The 19,955-nt window shown below is 38.1% G+C and overlaps 1 protein-coding gene and 1 long non-coding RNA gene across 3 annotated transcripts; one reads left to right on the forward strand and one right to left on the reverse strand.

The window, feature by feature from the left end:
• Nucleotides 1–8,301: 8,301 nt before the first annotated feature.
• LOC107811786 (uncharacterized) lies at nt 8,302–10,759 on the forward strand. Of its 2 annotated transcripts, none has more exons than XR_012705954.1 (4): nt 8,302–8,434; nt 10,012–10,107; nt 10,185–10,257; nt 10,369–10,759. It is a non-coding gene; the product is annotated as an uncharacterized LOC107811786 (long non-coding RNA). The 2 variants fall into 2 exon arrangements; XR_012705953.1 differs by having other exon boundaries at nt 8,303–8,434; nt 9,993–10,107.
• A 1,738-nt stretch (nt 10,760–12,497) lies between these two features.
• Nucleotides 12,498–14,210, reverse strand: LOC107811787 (protein CHLOROPLAST VESICULATION). Its single transcript, XM_016636776.2, has 2 exons — nt 14,020–14,210; nt 12,498–13,063 (listed from the first exon to the last, which is right to left on the reverse strand). The coding sequence occupies exons 1-2, from the start codon at nt 14,112–14,114 to the stop codon at nt 12,724–12,726; spliced, it is 435 nt and encodes a 144-aa protein (XP_016492262.1). The 5' UTR covers nt 14,115–14,210; the 3' UTR covers nt 12,498–12,723.
• Between the last annotated feature and the right edge of the window lie 5,745 nt (nt 14,211–19,955).

The following is a 19,955-nucleotide window of genomic DNA, read 5'->3' on the forward strand; positions in this document are numbered from 1 at the left end:
CACTATCTTTGATAAAATACTCTTGATCTCCAGGTTGGAGACTTCCACTTGCCCGCTTGCTTGAGGGTGATAGAGGGCCGAGACTTTGTGAGTGACACCATACTTGGTGAGTAAGGTATCAAAAGCTTTGTTGCAAACGTGCGATCCCCTATCACTTATAATGGCCCTTGGGGTACCAAATATTGTAAAGATGTTCTTTCAAACATGCCACCACACTTCGAGCTTCGTTGTTGGGTAGAGCCACGACTTCAACCCACTTTGACACATAGTCCACAGCTACCAAAATGTAGGTGTTCCCACAAGAGCTTACGAACAGTCCCATGAAATCAATATCCCACACATCAAAAATGTCAATTTCCAAGATGGTGGTGAGGGGCATCTCATTTTTCTTAGAAATCCCACCGGCCCTTTGACATTCATCACATTGACTAGATCACTAGCATCCTTGTAGAGGGTAGGCCAATAGAATCCATAACTCAATACTTTTGTTGTCGTTCTCGCTCCACCATGCTGACCACCATATGGTGAAGAGTGACAAGCCTCAAGAATTTCCACTTGTTCTTCCTCCGGAACACATTATCAAATTACACTATCGGTACAAATCCGGAAGAGATATGGTTCATCCCAATAATAGTCAAGGAAATCCCGTTTGAGCTTCTTCCTTTGATTTGAAGAGAACTCATTCGGTAAAATACCACTCTCAAGATAATTTGCTAAGTCGGCAAACCATGGCATCTTGGTCATTGAAATGGATAGAAGTTGCTCGTCGGGGAAGGAATCATTAATCTCAAGGCCGTCGTGTGGCCTCCCCTCCTCCTCCAATCGAGACAAGTGGTCCGCCATTTGGTTTTCACTGCCTTTGCGGTCTTGGATTTCTAGATCGAACTCTTGCAATAAAAGCACCCATAACATTAACCTAGCCTTTGAATCATTTTTTGCTCATTAAGTACCGAAGCGCCACATGATCGGCGTGGACAATCACCTTCGTACCCATCATGTACTGGCGGAACTTCTCCATAGCAAAGATAATAGCAAGTAGCTCTTTTTCAGTTACTGTGTAATTGACTTAGGCATCGTTCATGGTCTTACTAGCATAGTAGATCGGATGGAAGATTTTGTAGATATGTTTCCCTAAAACTGCTTCAACCGCCACATCACTTGCGTTACACATGAGCTCGAAAGGCAATCTCCAATCCGGTGCGGTGATAATAGGAGTAGTAGTCAATTTGAACTTGAGCAATTTGAATGCCTTCATGCAATCCTCGTTGAAATGGAATTTGGCATTCTTCTCCAAAAGCTTACACAAGGGGTTCACCACTTTGGAAAAATCCTTGATGAAACAGTGATAGAACCCCGCATGACCCAAGAAGCTCCGCACTCCCTTCACGGATTTAGGGGTGGGAGTTTAGAAATCACCTCTATTTTGGCCTTGTCGACCTCAATACCATTCTTTAGAATTTTATGGCCGAGGACAATGCCTTTCTCGACCATGAAGTGACATTTCTCCCAATTCAATACCAAGTTTGTCTCCTTACATCTTGCCAAGACCTTATCCAAAATTTTCAAGCAATCATCAAAGGAATTCCCGAACACAGAAAAATCATCCATGAAAACCTCAAGAAAATCCTCCACCATGTCGGTAAAGATGGCCATCATGCACTGTTGAAAAGTCGTAGGTGCATTGCATAACCCAAATGGCATCCGCGAGAATGCGAAGGTACCATAGAGACATGTGAAGGTAGTCTTCTCTTGGTCCTCCGGAGCAATAAGAATTTGATTGTAGCCGGAATATCCATTAAGGAAACAATAGAAAGCACGTCCGAACAGCCTATCAAGCATTTTATCAACGAAGGGAAGTGGGAAATGATCTTTCCTTGTGACTTTGTTGAACTTGCAATAGTCCATACACACTCTCCACTCAGTTATCGTTCTTGTAGGGATCAACCCGTTCTTGTCATTGGTGACCACAGTCATGCCCCCTTTCTTTGCGACACATTGCACCGGAGAGGTCTACGAGCTATCAGAAATGGGGTAAACAACCTCGGCATCCAACCATTTTATGATCTCCTTCTTGACCAACTTTTGCATTGCTTCATTTAATCTTCTTTGATGTTAGATGGAGGGTTTGGCATCCTCTTCCAAAATAATCTTGTGCATGCAAAAGGCAGGGCTTATACCCCAAATATCTGCCAATGTCCATCCGATAGCTTTCTTCCTCTTTTGTAGTACAGCCAAAGTAGAGTCTACTTGTACGTTAGTCAAACAAGAGGAAAGGATAACGGGTAAAGTAGAACACGGGCCAAGGAATTCATACCTGAGATGTGGAGGCAATGGACTTAACTCCAAAGTGGGAGGCTCCTCGATTGAGGGCTTTGTTGGAGGAGTCTTCAAGTTTTCAAGATCTAAGGACAGTTTGCGGGGTTCATAGGTGTACGACCTCATTCCTTGCAATGCATTCACACATTTCACATAGCCATCCTTCTCATCATCATCATGATTAAGCAATACGGCCTCCAAAGTATCATCAACATCCATCATGGCACTAGCATCATCAACAATCACCTCAGTCACTAAGTCCACAAACGAACATACTTCAGTGTTATTCGTTTGCCTCATAGATTTGCACACATGGAAAACCATATTTTTATCACCCACTCGGAAGGTGAGCTCACCTGCTTCCACATCAACAAGAGCCTTCCCCGTAGCAAGGAAAGGTCTCCCTAGAATAATAGACACCTCATAGTCCACTTCACAATCAAGAATCACAAAGTCTGTCGGGAGGATGAACTTATCAAGTCGAACCAACACATCATCAATAATACCCAATGATCTCTTCATAGTATGATCCGTCATTTGTAGCCTCATAGAAGTGGGTCTTAGTTGCCCAATCCCCAACATTTTGAAAACGGAGTAGGGCATCAAGTTGATACTCACCCTTAGATCACAAAGAGCTTTGGCAAAGTCAGCGCTTCTAATGGTGCAAGGGATTGTGAAAGCGTCACGATCTTCTAATTTCGGAGCCATTGAGTGCACAATTGCACTCACTTGATGTGTCATCTTTATAGTCTCATAATTCATCGACCTTTTCTTTATCACCAAATCCTTCATGAACTTTGCATATCCAGACATTTGCTCCAAAGCCTCAACTAATGGCACATTAATAGATAAGCTATTCATCATGTCAATGAACTTTTTGAATTGGTTCTCACCATTTTGCTTGGCAAGACTTTCAGGGTATGGAGGAGGAGGCCCTGGTATTGGTGCCCTGGCATTGGTGCCTTAGCCTTCGGCACTACCGGTTCCGGTATGTGAACAATGTGTTCCCTAGACGGGTTCACTTCTTCTTGATTCTCCTCCACATTTTCATCAATATCAATTCTCACTTCGTCATTTGCTTGCAACACATTGTTTGAAATCTCATCTTCTTGAATTACTTGTTCATCATCTACAATTCTTCTTTGATTTGAGGTGGTTGCATCCCCGCCTTTTCCACTCCTTGTGGTCATGGCCATGGCATGTCCCGTGTTGTTCCTATTCTTCGGGTTCACCACCATGTCTTTTGTAGTGCCCCCTTAGGATGAGTGTTCAAAGCTTGCGAGATTTTCCCCAATTAAACTTCCAAATTGCGGATTGAAGTGTTGTGAGAGGCTAGTTGAGTGTCGGAGTCGGCATTCTTCTCCATCATTTGTTTGAACATGTTCTCAATTCACCCCATTTCATTGTTGGAAGAGCTAGGACCATGGGAAGTATAATGAGGCGGGTTGCTTGGTTGTTGATACATCAGGGGCCTTTGAAAGCCCGATCCCTGATTCCCTAGGTTATTGTTCCAAGCCCCTTGGTTATTGCCTCCCCAATACCCTTGATTGTTGCCACTCCAATTGCCTTGGTTGTTTTGATTGTTCCAATTACCTTGGTTGTTATGATTGTTCCAATTACCTTGGTTGTTACCACCACTCCAATTACTTTGGTTGTTTGAGTTCCAATTCCCTTGATTTCCTTGAGATCTCCATGGTTGTTGATTCGGGCCTTGTGATTTGTTTCTTTGCCCTTGGAAGTTGTTCACATATTTCACTTCCTCCTCTTGTTCATTGTAGGATTCATCTTGGTTAAACTCACTATCTTCTTGCACATATTGTTCCACATGGTTTTGCACTGGTTGACCCATTTGCCTTCGCTTGTTCACCATCATATTTATACCTTCCATTGCATTTACTTGCTTAGGACCTTGAACTTGCTGAAGTTGAGCTTTGTCTAATTGATTCATTGTGGTGGTCAACCCGGCAATTGCTTGCCCATGATCATGCAATTCTTTATGTAGGTGAATCACATTTGGATCACCTTGAGGAACATTTGCTCTACTTTGCCATGCCGATGAAGTATCTGTCATTTCATCTAAGATCTTACAAACTTCGGCATATGGTGTTGTCATGCAATTTCCACCGGCAAGTTGGTTGACCATGTATTGATTGGTAATATTGATCCCCCTATAGAAAATTTGTTAAATCATAGTCTCCGTCATGTCATTGTTTGGGCACTCTTTCACCATAGTACGTCACCTTTCCCATATCTCATGCAAAGGCTCATTGGTTTCTTTCTTGAATGGTAGAATCTTGTCTTGAAGAGTAGCCATATGCCCGGGAGAAAAGAACTTAGCAATGAATTTCTCCGCCAATTCATCCCATGTACGGATATAATGGTTTGGCAATCTTTCTAACCAATCCAAGGCTTTCCCCCGTAAGAGAGAAGGGAAATAACCTCAACCTTAAAGCATCCTCGAAGACGTTGGTCTGTTTACTCCCCCAGCAAGTGTCCACAAGCCCCTTCAAGTGTTTATATGTATTTTGACTCGTATTCCCAGTGAAGAATCCCCATTGCTCTAACAATGTGAGCATAATATTAGTGATTTGGAAGTTTCCCGCCCTAATGCGGGACGGGACTATGGCACTTGCATATCCTTCGTTTGGCAACACCCGGTCTGGAGCCACTCTTAGTGGAGGTGGTGGAGGGGGGAGGGACATTGTCTTGAGATGGGCGGCCTCGTCTATTTTCTTGAGGTTCAAGAGGAACCTCTTTAACTTGGTCTTCTTCCCCGTCATCCTCTAATGGCAAGTTTCCGAGAGGATCATTGTTGTTGAGAGCAATTTTTGTACCTACAATTGTTTCACCAAAAAGATTAGTAACGCGGAAGGAAAGGAAGACAAATCACACACAAAACCAAATATATAGCAAAATTCGTTTTTAGCTCCCCAGCAACGGCGCCAAAAATTGATCTTGCCCAAAATCACACCTCAGTTTGGGGTTGTGAAGCGGTCGATTGAAATTATAATTACCCAACTGGGAGTCGAGATCGATTCCACAGGGAGCGTAGATGGGATTAGGTATATACTCGGACTAAGCATGTAAAGTATCTAAGATGCACTTCAACAAACTTTGTTTTAAGTCTACTTCTAAATTATGCTACGGTTTGCAAATGTAAAGCTAGAGAATAATATTTTTTGTATTGATTTTTCAAATATGTAAAAGATCTGGGGTTGTGACTTTCACCTAGATTTTTTACTAATGGGTTGTGGACTTTAGAGCGGGTTTTGCTGGTCGGGGTATACTATAACAATCAACACATAATTACTCACTCAATACCTCTCGGTAATAGAGTAATTTTGCCCAATTTGGCTTTCTCAAGTCCAAATGGGTAATGCACCAAAACAGTTGATAGATGCTCAACTCGGGTTCTACTATCTCTAGATTCAACCCTTTAATTGGGACTATCAATTTCTTGAGTTCATCCCAATTTCTTGTTAGCCAAGTTGTCCTAAACTAAGTCTCTCTTTCTCAAGTAGAGACTAAATCAAATAGGCTTGAATCAATGTTTCCAACCATTAATTCTACAAATATAGCAAGAACTAGGCTAAATATAATACATCCAACCATAAACAAGCCCTAAATTAAACACCCATTAGGTACCCACACTAAGGTTGGGTCACAAGCCTAGCTAGAAATTTAACTACTCATAGTGGGTAATGAAAAAAATAAAGGAGAAAAGATGATTAAACTTATATTAAATGATAAAGAGAAGAGAATCCAATATAAAATTGACGAGGTATCATAAAATTTCCCAAAACAGTAAAGAAAAACAGCTACCAACTTTTAGATATTCAAAACTTAACCTAATTTCGTCAAAAAAGACTATTTATACACAGCTGAAATTTTCAAACAAGATTGTCCTTTCGGAGGTTCTGCGGCCGCACAATTCTGTGTGCGGTCCGCACTTTGCTGCAGCTCTTGACAGGATTGGCTTCTGCGGCGGCACAATTTTGAACTGCGACCGCACTTCTTGAGTTCTGCGGACCGCACTATTCTGAGTGCGGCCACACTTTTGATTTCTGCGACCGCACAATTATAGTGAGGTACGCACTTCTTGCTGATCTCAGATGTGGAACTCTCTCATCTTTGTCTTCTACGACCGTACAATTATTGTGCGGTCCGCACTTTTCAAAGCAGCTCTGTCAAGATTTCTTTATGATCTGTTGCTGCAGACAAAATTCTGCGGTCCGCATTTTAGCCTTTTTGCTTGACTTTTGTCCTTGTTCAAAAACACTCTTTCTTGAGTTGAATTTCATCACTTTAGCTCATTTTCCAATACTCCTACAAGTAAGTATATTTTATTAATTTTCGGGAATACCTTTAAACATTTTTTATCTAAAACAAAAGTAAAAAAGGCGCAAATAAGTAGTCAAAATCCTCACTTATCAGAGATCGAGCAAGAAAGAGATCGAACGAGACTGAGGGAAACTTACCGAGCCAAATAACGGAAATCTGAAATATCCGTAATCAGGCGAGGATCACGGCGGAAATCCCGACACGTATCAAAAAGAGGCCGATTAATTAGCATATCATGAGATTCCTTACTGTATTTAGAATTGTATCAAAAGTAGGACTCCCCTACTATATAAAGGGGGTCTGATCATTTGTAAAATACATCATATTCACGCAATACAAAGCAATACACTGCCTTCTTCTAGCTTTCAATATCTTGTTACTTTATTCTTATATCAGTTGAATCTTCACTTGGTTCAAGGGTGATCGAACTCGAGGGCCAAGGCTATTCGATTCGTTTGGTTTGTATTTATTTCTTTTACAGTCAATTTCAATATTAATATATATATATATATATATATATATATATATTCTCAATTTGTGCTAAGTTAAATCATGTATCCTTAAAACTATGTATAAACTCAATTGCTATCCGTTTTTTCGGGTAAACATAAATCTCAACCTCTTTATATATAATATGTTTCACAGTAACAAGTTTCACATGATCACTAGAACTCGACTAATCAGCAATATTCAATATGAAGACTAATGAATCACCGATTATTCTAGTCTCGTCTTCTTCCTTGTTTTCTCTCCACGCTTCAACTTTGGTGACTTTTCATTTGAAGTGCCTATCACTAAAAGTGAAGAGAGTTCATGTTCAAGCTCAAGATAAAATTGGCAGCTCTTTTCGTCCGATAATGCATTATAGAAGACTCTTAGAATATTGTCCTTGGTGGTGCTGGCCACCAGACACCAGTACTGCACTGTAAATCTACTACTGTTGAAAAGCCTTAGTTTGAGATAGTTATGTAGCTTGATTACATGTTTTCTGTGCTTGTTTAATCTAATGGGAACCTCTAATTGATAAATCAATTGTTCTCTTAGTGTCGCAAATCTTTTATAAAAGTGATTGGCTTCTCCCATTTCTCAAGTTGATTCATATAACAGGTTTAAATCCCATTGAATTATAAATATACCCGAAATATATCTATATAAACGAGATCAACTTATTCATCTAAAGAGATTAACTTATCCATGTCATATATGAAACGGTATACAATCTGATATACTATGGATTTTAGTGGTCAAAATCTGTTTGGGCCAGGTATAACTTATGGTTGAAAATGGGTGAATTTTGGTTTTGATGGTTAACAAACATGGCAGATATATTAGGTTGGTCGAAAGATGTGGTGAAGGATCTGCTCATGCTAGGTTGGTCTTGTATTTGCGTGAGATACTGATTCGGTCGGAATTTTCAAAAATAATATTTGTTATATTTTTTTAATTCTTTCGACTATTTTTCCGACAACATTGGTCGCAATGTTTGGCACAAAAATTCGGGATAAAAAATTACGACGGATTCGGTCGGAAACTAAAAGTCAAACAATTTTATTTGACCATTTGCGTCCGTTTCGGTCGCAATTTTTTTAAACTTTGGTCAAATTATTTTTTTAAAGTTGCGATTGAAACGGTCGCTAATTTTGCGACGGAATCAGTCGCAGATTCTTTTTAATACCCCAGCCTCGCCCCCATCTCTATCTTCTTCTCTTTTCTTTCTTTCTTCTCTTCTTCCTCCATTGAAAGCCCCAGACCCCCAGCCCGCTGCTTGCCGAAAAAGGTACGTGACTTCTTCCCTCTTCTTCCCCAACCCTCCTTTTTGTTAAACCCATCCCCTATATCCACCCCTTCCCTCACACTTTCATTTTATCCACCCCCATCCCCACCCCTTCATCTTGTTCTTAAGAATGGCATAAGCTTTTAGTAAATTAATCACGGCTGAAACTTAGTTTCTTTCAGAATACTTCAGGAAGATTCAGGATGCTGAAATTCCTTTAAAAAAGTGCATAGAGAGGGAACATATGATTCGTAAATAAAGCTGATGGTTGGTCAATAAGACCCTAAGACATATAGAGAGTCATGTTTCTTTAGTCAGAGACATTTCCAAATGATTGAATTTAGTATAGATGTGAACACATGATTTTGTTGATTAAATGGATTTGAATATACACTTCCATTCTTTTCCTGCTCTATGGCACATTGAAAAAAAATTCAGTTGTATCTAATGGCCTCGTGAGAAATAGCATCACCAGTACTAGATACTCCCTAAGTTTCAATTTATGTGTCCTGGTATTTTGTCTTTGTTACATAAAAGAATGCCATATTTTTATCCTTACTGATACTTTCTTATAAGAATGACGCGACATGTTTTATATGATTGAAAGGGTATTTTTGATGTGTTATACACACCTTTAGTTTAAGATCACAAAATTTAATTTTTTTTATATATATTTTAAACTTCACGTCTAGTCAAATTAACACATATATAGAGTATTAATGTTGGTTAGCTAAGATTTGACATGTTAAAGCTAAGATTCTTCGCCGTGGATATTTTTAAAAATGTCATCACATTGAATACCCTTTGTTCATAGAAATTCTTTGTTTCTGGCATATGGTATTCATTAAGTTTGAATCCATATAAGAGGCAATGTATTATAAGAAAGATTCCTACTGACAATACTTGTAATCTTGGAATTACAACTACAGAAGTAAAGTACCATGTGGTTGATTATTTTGTCCTTTTCTATACAAACATCCTGTTCTGACACTAGAAATGCTCTTCCAATTACCCAAGGCTCAAGCAACAAAATGTCTCTTTGAAAGATTTATTATGTATACTTTATATTTATATTTGTTATGTTAAATTTTTTTATATGTAAATATTTTATATTCATTACACAGATAAATTCTTGCGGTAAAAAAATAAAAAGATCTAAGAAGAAAAAACACACTTTACCTAAGTCAACTCAGCTTCCTCCACCTACATCAAATATGAGCCCTCCTCCTATGCCTCCCCGTCCTTCCATGCCAGCTTCATAGCCATCTGACTTTTTCAAAGTCCCTCCCCCGTCTAGCTCGCTTCAGTATTACTCCATGCCTTCTTATGGTGGCTCAGCTTTGACCACCATTAATTTTATACCCACGTCTCATTTTTCAGTTTCTTCCCCGTGTGATCCTGCTAGTCAGTTCGGTGGCTCCACCGATTGCATCCCCGAGCCATCATAGTAGCTAGCATTGTGGTTTATCTTTTGTGCCTCATACATCGTCCACTCAATTATAATCTTCATTATCATCCACTTCAAGTATATCTAACTTGGATATTGGAGGCTCTCACGCAGTTGCATCCCCATCTACCAGTTTTTCTACAGTTGTTGGTACCGTGAGACAGTGTACTGGAGGGATTGTACAATACGATCATCTTCATCGGCTGATTATCGTTCCCCATGGCGACGGGTGAGTTTTCCTTCAATTTCCTTTTAAAAACTTTCCTTCAATATCATATTGATCTTGATGCATAGCGACAAACTCAGTCTGAAGGAACTCAGTCGTCCCCGGAGGATATGATTGCAATTTGGACACAAACGGCTGGGGGCATGAATAAAGGTATAAATGTTATGTAATTATCTATTTTGGTATTAATTTGAAAGTTGCTTGTTTGTTTTCTTACTTCTTTTATTTTCTTTTCCTTATTTCTCATGAAAATAATAAATAAAGGTCGAGTCTACGGGATTGAAGTACAATCATCCTCCAGTCATCCACCAACAACATTATTCACTGGGGCATCAGTTTTCCAAGAAGACATAGAAGTTATGCATCAAAAAGTGGATCAAATGTCGCAAGAATTTCAAGCAACTCAGGCTTTGATCCAAAAATTGTTAAAAAAAAAAAGCAAGAAAGGAGCTGCAATGGAGTCTGAGTCTGAGGAGGAGACTGAAACTGAATAGGCTATTTGAATATTTTAGAGTTGAAGTTAGAGACATGTTTAATTTATGTTGTTTGATAGTTGGTTGTTTGATTAGTTGGTTATTTGATTAGTTGGTTGAATTGTTATAAATATTACTGTTCATTTTGTAGTAGATATTGGATTTTGGATTTTGGATTGTTATATTATATTTTTGGATTGTTATATTAAATTTTTGGTTAATTGTTAGGTGTTTGGTTGGCTGTTTTATTTGGCATGTGGTGTAATTAGAAATACAGCATGATTCTGCTTAAAAATGCCTAGATTTGCGACTAAATCAGACGCAAATTTTACCAGAAATTATCCAGATTTGCGACTAATTCAGTCGCAATTGAAAAATTCTAACAATATTTAATAAATATTTGCGACTGAATCAGTGGCAAATGGAGAATTTTTGATATTTTTAATTAATTAATAATCAATATTTACGATTGTTCCAATCAGAATAATTAATTAAAAAATAGTTTTATTTTTAATTTTTCGACGAAATCAATCGAAACTTTTTATTTATACTTATTTTTTTTTAACTCTGATCAGTGACTGAATCAGTCACTAAATTTGTGACTAATTCCATCGCAAATTGCTTAATTTCAAATGTCCCCGCATTTTTCAATTTGCGACTGAATCCGTCGCAATTTTTTGACGGATTCAGTCGCAAATATATTGCGACCACGTGTTTTCCGACTGACACTTTTCAGTCGCAAATCGGTCGAAAAAATACGATTTTCGACCGATTTGCGACTGATTCGACGATCGCAAATTTGCTGTTTTTTAGTAGAGGCAGCCGCCCAAATAATAGAGAATCTTGGCAAATCTTTATTGCTGACTTAGAGACCAAGTTTGTGAGGAAGAAGAATCATAATTGGAGTCTTTTTAAGGAAAGAAATATATTTTCCTTACTTCCTTTATTCTCTAAGGTTAGGAGATCTATAAGGGATATATTCTGCATGAAATTGGTGAAAATTAAATAGGTTTCTTGCTAGAGAAGAATTATAATTGGAGTAGGAAACAAATAGGAAAAACTATGTGGTCAACTAGTCATATATGGCAAGTTTTTTGTGAAGTAGATCTCTTATTATTTATTTCTATTTATAATTTGGACTCTTTATGCTACTAATGTGTTACCTATATGTAGTCCAAGTTTACTTCATTGTATGTATGTACTTCCATCATTTTTCAGAATAAATTGAGAGAAAAGTAAGAAAAAACGAGTTCAAAATTCTGAACTAGATATTGAAAGCTGGAATGTGCAGAAGAACCAGATTAGAGAACATGTTCCTTGATACAATGCCAAATTCATTGTCTCTAGTCTAGTTCATTGTATTAGGCTTATTGAGTTGTAATCTTATTTGCTTACACAAGAAGCATTTCGAGGGGTTTTTCTTTGTGAGAGAATTCAAGTCTTAGACTTGCGTTAGCTTGACCATTTTGCTACAATCAAAGTGGTTGTAGGCACTTAAGTGGCGAGGATTTAGTCTCTTAGGTTATAAGAATTTTGTAACCTGAAATTGCTCCTTGTTTTAGTGAAGTTTTTGTGAGAAATTTCAGAGATGGATCGTGATTTTTATTCCCTTGATCAATGAGGTTTTTCACGTAAAAATCTCAATAAGGGAGCCGATATAAAAATCAAGTTCTTATACAAATGTATATGTGGTGCACCAAACTAAACACTTATCAATCAGTTGCTTCGGGCATTTTGGTTTTATTTATGGGCTGATGTCGACCAAACATATATGCTTTCTATTGAGTTTGGGAATGGGAAAGCAAGAGCTGATTGATTTTCATGTGTAACGTATATTTCGGTACTGCATGTACTGCAAATAAACTGCCAATCATGTACTACTGCTGAAATATTCATTCATCAAGTAGAAACCAAAACAAATTAAGACCACAAATATTTTATTAGCATTCTTCAATATACACGGTAATTAAATAGCTATTGGCGGGGCCAAGAAGTTTATATAAGAGGATTCTAAAAACAATGCTACAGCTGAAATTTGAACTTGTTTTTTATGTCACAGGGATTCAATAGTCTATTTCGAGGGAATTGAATTGAACCCTTTACCCTATACCCAACTCCCTTGACTGTACATTAACCTTTAATATGTTCACATAGTGAAGCATCCTTTACTAAATTTTGTCACCAACTTTACTTCTGGTGCAGATTGAGTAGTAGTATAATCAACGGTTTCCCATCTCCGGCGAGTCACCGGCCTCGGTAAGTTCTCCGGCACGATGGTTTCTAAAGAGTTCCCGTTCCACGGCGGGCACGATCTTTTCTCGCTCCATTTCTGTGCTGGTTTTCCGGCAATAATTTGTAATTGCATATCCCCGGCGATAGCACTAATTTCTTGATTTACTAATATTGAGCTGTCTAATTCTAATCCAATTACTATACATGCCATCCCTAATACACATTGGCTTTTCCATGATCCTTCTTTTCGTTGCCTGCTTAAATTAAAAGAGACAGCTAAATTATGTTATTTTAAATAAATACCAAGGAAAAAGATACATGCTTTTATGGAATCAGAGAAATAAAATAGGGGAGTTCGTGTCAGACATAAGAAGATTTTTTTTGGGATGAATACAAATGAATGAACAGTTAAAGATGTTGACTATGTCTCACGTTATTCAGATGGCACAATAATGATTCTTGGTTTTCAATTACTAAAGAGATCTAAGTGTGAGTACAAAGATCGAGGACACTCGGTATAATTAGTTACAAGCCTATAATACTTTCGCACGATAATACTCCCTCCGTTTTAATTTATGTGAACATGTTTGACTGGACACGAAATTTAAGAAAAAATAAAGATTTTTAAAATTTGTGGTCCTAAACAAGTCAAAATAGGGTTTAGAGTATTTGTGTGGTTATAAAATCTTCTCATTTAGGGTAGAATTGAAAGTTTAAACTACATTGTTTCTAAATTAAGAATGAGATCATTCTTTTTGAAACTGACTAAAAAAAAATAAGTTCACATAAATTGAAACGGATGGAGCAATTATTGCTTTTGAGATAACATTGACATTCTTCCAAATTTGCATAGAAAGGTATGATTACATGTACCTTTCCATTTTATTTCAGTTGTGATGGTTGACTAGACATAAAGTTTATCAGAAAAATTAAAAAGATTTTTAACACATCTAAAATACTCTTAGAATGTCATAAACATGTCATGACATTTCAAAAGGTATAAGAACGTAAGTTGCATACATGACACCTCTTAGGATGGGTCCTTCGTCGAACCCTGTATAAATATAGAATGACTTATGCATCGAGCTGCTCTTTAATAAAAAGTTTAAAATATAAAAGGACCCAATATAATGATAATATTTTTTTTATGGCATACGATACAGTACAATATATATATATATATATATAAAAGGAGAAATAGTAAACTTACCAAGAAACTTGAGTAGTCTTTGAAGGTGGAGGAATAAAGTTAGAAGGTGGAGGTTGAGGGGAGAGATTGAGGCACAACTTTGTTGCAACGGCCATCTTCTACGGCAAAATGATCAAGAGAAGAAAGCAAAGAGAACTAGTTGTAGGTGCTTAGTTTTCTTTACGATCCCTTTTGGTAAGAGTAGTACGTACTAGCTTCATTAGATATTTATAATTTGTACTTTCTTTTTGTTGAATGAGGTTTGGTGGATCGGAGTCATTGGTCAGTTTACGGTAGCTGACCAAAACTCAGAAGGTGTCCTATTTCCTTTGTTATGGACACGTGGGTAGGACCCTTAATAATTTAGCAAATTCTATCGATCAATTTGAAATACTTTCTAGGAAGATACTTTAATAATAAGTTATTACTATATACCTCCCCTGAGGTTAGTCTAATTAAAAAATGTTTTTTGAAGTTTCAAAAATCATAAACTCTTTCTCTTTAATATATATATATATATACATACACTGATTGTTAGAAGAAGTTTGAACATGAGATTTGAACTTTCTCACGATACGAGAAGAAATTTCATTTAGAGAGTATTAACAGAAAATGTCTTTCTTTTTTAAAGGCTGAAGATTACAATGCAATGGTTTAAGCGAAGTCATTCTTATGGAGGTTTGCTCTTCGAACCATGTCTCAAACATACTGAAAAAATATTTACCTTTTGAATATTTATTTATTGCGGACTAATACCAAAAGGAAAATAAAAAAAGTACAAAAATTAGAAGGATAAAAGATATAATTTCATTACATTCATAATAACTAAATGTATTACTTCAATCAACGGAACAACGAACTAGGCAGAGTTTAGCACGAGTCGAATAGTTTATCTCTAATTAAGTATTTGTTAATGTCTATTATAAGGAAATTCGTTATGGTCCTAAACTCAGCTAATTTAAACTTTCGGATTGACTTTGTAACATTAGAAACTAGTGGGATGGTCTTCGTAGTTAGAAAAAAGGTTGAAGAGATTTGTGTAATTAGTCCAATTTTTCTGGCGAGTCAATTTGTAATGCTTCTTTCTATGCCTACTTCAAAGTTCAAACCAACAAAAATCTGAAAGCTACGGCTTTTAACATCTTCTCATACCAATTGCTTGCACGCATTACACAAGAGCTCAAATTTAGAGGGATCTCTCAACCAATTTTTTTATTTTGTATGGACAAATTTCATGTGTAGAAAATTAATACAATTGGAGCACGCATTACAGAAGAGCAAGAAGTTAAAGTGAGTACGTGATTAATGTCTTTTTTGAAAATGAAGAAAAAACAAATGACATGAAAATATAATACAAGTTTATGGAATTATACAATGTATATCAATATCGTAAAAAGAAACTGTATTGAACTACTTCAAATGGTAAAGACAAATTTATTAAAACTATTTTATTTAGTGGCGATTTATTTCGGTTAACTTTGCTACGGAAATTAGATCATATGTGAAATTTTCAACATGTATTAAATTCTAAACTCATAATTGTCAAAGTGAAACGAGTTCAACTAGAACATAAATATTAAACTTATTAAATTTAAATCTAAATATATTATGATTAACACTAAATCTTCTTTTTTCTAACTATAAAAGTAAGGCTGGACAATAATTAATTGCAAGGGGCATCTATTATCAATATTATCACGTGCTTACGTCGTGAATGTGGCTCCAAATATTTGGGAGGGGTTTCCGTTGCGTAATTTGTTTTCCTTCCGAAGAAACTTCAAAGTTAGACTATCAATTTCGTTGTTGTACCTAAAATTCTAAACAACTTTCCTTTTGAGTTGTTAGGTGTTTGTGTTGGGCTAAAACGGTACAAAGATACTCTTAACATGATGTGATATTTTTCGCTTTGGATGAAGCCCGCACGATTTTTCCGATAAGGTCTCACACCATTAAGAATATCTAACTTCTTATAAGTAGTTTATTTTTCTTTTCTACTTTCCAGGTAGGACTTTGTTCACACGAACCCAACAATCTCCCCCTTGAACTGAGTTTCACATGACCCATCATCCTTTATGGGCTAATTTGGAGATTAACTGTGTGTCACCTACATAGTCTTGAGTTTCTATGCCATCACTTCGTCATCTCCATACTCGTCTCGCCAAACCATTGGCTCTGATACTAGTTAATGGGCTAAAACGACCCAAAGATACTCTTAACATGGTATGATATTGTCCCCTTTGGACCAAGTTTGCACGATTTTCCCCAAAAGGCCTCACACCATTGAAAGTATCCAATTTGTAGCTTATATTTTTTTTTACTTTCCATGTGGGACTTTGTTCACACACACATAAAACATCTTTGTTTACCCATAAAATAGTACAGTTGAATTTATACGTGGTTTCTAGACAAGTGAATTAATTTGATCTTGAAATAATAGAAGAATTAGATAAATATGCAATACTTAGCCTTGAGATGGAAATGAAATAGGAGAAATAATAGTTCCTGGAGCAGGGTTTCCCGGTACAATAGCAATGATATCAAAAAACAAGAAGATAAAATTATATTAAGATTTGAATAGAGTGTAGCATATGTTTGTCAGAAAATTCGTGTCCTTTACAATGATAATAGAGCTCACTATTTATAATTGCACCTAGGGAACACGGTCCTGGGATCACGCCCTTCTTTAATGTCAATTATGAGGGCCATTGAAGAATGTGTAACGGCGGGCATGAATGACATATTCTTTATAACAGGCAGTATACTAAATATTGTAGAATATTATTCATTAAATGCTACCGGGTGGCAGTCATTTATTTCATCTTTATGAGTATCATTCTTTATGGTAACATACGGAATAATTGCATTCGGTTTTAGCTATCCTCTGCCTTCGGCTCCATTTGTCACTTCCTTATGTGATCATTTAATATAACATATTTTACATTATACAGATAGTCTCCCTACTTTCCGGTAGTATAACTTAATCATTTCTCTCTTTGTTGAATTCAGGTCTACCCCAGGGCTTGGTTGTCGTCCCCGAAGAGGACGTTTTGGCCGATCCTGCTGATGTAGCGAGGCTGCTACAGAAGGATTTTTCACAGACAGGCATCTCCGGGCCTGCTTCTGGTGCGAGTGCTTCTTCTCAGAGTCCCCGACCGAAGAACAAGCAACCAAAAAGAAAGCGTTTCTCCGCGGACGAGGGAAAGATTAATAGGGCGGAGAATGCTACCCCCGAGTCATCTCCAGACCGGGCCGGCCATAGATACTGTGATGATTGACGATGATGGAGAAACCAGCAAGGAGGGGGCTTCTCTACACACAAAACGATGACCTTCCTCAACTCAGCAAACTGCTCAATATGTTGAGTTAGTTACACCAACTGAGGACGATGCTTCGGCGCTCTGGGGGAGTTTGAGATGGTGGAAAATTCCAACTCCCATTTTCGGATCCCAGTTGTTGCGCCCGGTATTGTGGGACTGAGTATCGAATCCCTGCCTTCTTCGGTTGACGAGAAACCAACAACCAGCACTACGTTTGCCGCAACTGCTTCTCATCCTTCAACGCCATCAGCTTCATCTCCTTCTTCACTAACTCTTCCACCAGCAAATGTTACATCATCTCCACCGGCCGCATCTATTCGAGAAGAGGACGTTTTTCTCCCCCAGTCTCCAGTTCATGGGAATTTGGGGAAAATTTATGCTGCCTCCTCAGAAGATCCACAAAGGAGGAGGAGCGTTACTCTCTCGGTCTCTACCGGATGCAATTTGCTATCCCGACCGTTGGAACTTGCTAATTATCTGAGGCCTTTGGTTTTAGAAAAAAATTGGAAAAAGATACAAGCTATCTCGGGAGAGTGCATGTTGAACAATGTTATACACAACACCGCAGCGGTATACTCTTCACTTGCTTTGTCATTTCTTCTGTCTTTGATTTAGTAGTATTTTGAGTTTGCCTTTCTTGTTTCGCATGCCAATTTCCTTACTTCCGAGGGCCTCCAAAGGATGATTCGGGAAAAGGAGGAACTTACCTCTGAGCGGGATCAACTTTTGGCCAAGCAGGACCAAGCTGCTATTCACCTAGACTATCTAACTATCTCCTAGTGGTTTTCACTTGTGAACGGTCGGGTAACCTCTGTTTGTTAGCAAACTTAACTTCCCGATGGGAACTTTGCTACCGAGCAAAAGATTATCTAACCGCTCCGGAGTGGTTCTTCGCTTGTGTGCCTTGCTATTAAAAGGTCTTATCGCTATTGTTGAAACCTTCTTCGTGGTATATTTTTCGTTGCTGCCTCATTAAAAGCCTTGCCAGAAAAACCTAATTGGGACAAAATCCGGACGAAGGGGAAAAGAATGCAGCACATACTCTCAGTACAGGTGATGTTCATCAGCAATAGTATCTCTTGAGGTGTGCCACATTCCAGTTTCTTGGAAACTTTTCTCCATCTTGATTCTCCAACTCGTATAAACCTTTCCCGGTGATAGCTAAAACCCTGTAGGGGCTTCCTATGTTGGACCTAGCTTCCCTGCATTGAGTTCCCGGGTGTTTTGAGTTACTTTCCTTAGAACCAAGTCCCCTACTTTGAAATAACGGAGGTTGGCTCTTCGATTATAATATCTTTATATTCTCTACTTTTAAGTTGTCATACTTATATGCGCCAAGTCCCTGCGCTCATTGAGTAGCTCCAAATTGACTAGCATTGCTTCGTTGATTGCCTTTTCATTTGCCTGAAAATATCTCAAGGTAGGTTCCCCTACTTCCACAAGAATCAAGGCTTCTGCTCCGTACACAAGGGAGAAAGGAGTCTCTCTTGTGCTCGATTTGGCCGTTTTTCGGTATGCCTATAGTACTCCAGGTAGTTCCTCGGGCTATTTACCTTTAGCTGCTTCCAATCTCTTTTTGAGATTTTGTATAATCACTTTGTTCGTTGATTCCGCTTGACCGTTTGAGCTTAGATGATAGGGCGAACAGGTGATCCATTTGATTTTCAAGGACTTTGTGACCTTCACGCCTATAAACTGTGCCCCATTATCACAGACTATCTCTTTTGGTATTCCAAATCTGCAAATTATGTTTTCCTATAAGAAATCCACCACTTCAAGTTCGCCTATCTTCTGATAAGGACCTGTTTCAACCCACTTAGAAAAATATTCAGTTAAAATCAAAAGAAATCTTACCTTACCAGGGGCCGGCGATAGTGGTCCGGCGATATCCATTCCTCATTTCATGAACGACCATGGAGACAAAACTGAGTGCAATGGTTCTGACAGTTGATGTACTAGCGGTGCGTAGCGTTGACACTTATCATATTTTTGTACGAAAGATTGGGCGTCTTGTTCCATTCGGGGCCAATAGTATCCTGCCCTTACCAATTTTAGTACTAAGGAGTCTACGCTTGAATTATTTCCACATATCCTTTCGTGGACTTCTTGTATTACATAATTAGCTTTGGAGGCTTCCAAGCATCGGGCCAGTGGGCCTTGGAAAGATTTCCTATACAATTGGCCTTCTTTGAAGCTATATCGTGATGCTTTAACATGCAGTGCCCGAGATGACTTGGGGTCTTCGGGCAACTTCCCATGTTCGATATAATCAATGATCTCATTCCTCCAGTCCCATACTAAATTAGTCGTATTTACCTCATAATAGTTATCTGCGTCCAGAACCGAGTGCATAAGCTGTACTACCTTACCGAAATCCGATCCTTTCATTTTCGTTGATGAGCCGAGGTTAGCTAGTGCGTCCGCTTCCGAGTTTTCTTCCCTCGGGATGTGTGTAATTGACCACTCTCGGAAGCAGAGCCTAAACCTTCACTATGTATTGTTGCATGCGCTTCTCTTTGGCTTCGAAGATCCTGTAGACCTGATTTACCACCAGCTAGGAGTCGCATTTGATTTCTATGACCTTGGAATCTAGTCCCCGGGCTGATTCGAGTCTTGTAATCAAAGCTTCATACTCTACTT

Source organism: Nicotiana tabacum, chromosome 23, assembly GCF_000715075.1.
Source record: "Nicotiana tabacum cultivar K326 chromosome 23, ASM71507v2, whole genome shotgun sequence".
NCBI classification, from domain to species: domain Eukaryota; kingdom Viridiplantae; phylum Streptophyta; class Magnoliopsida; order Solanales; family Solanaceae; genus Nicotiana; species Nicotiana tabacum.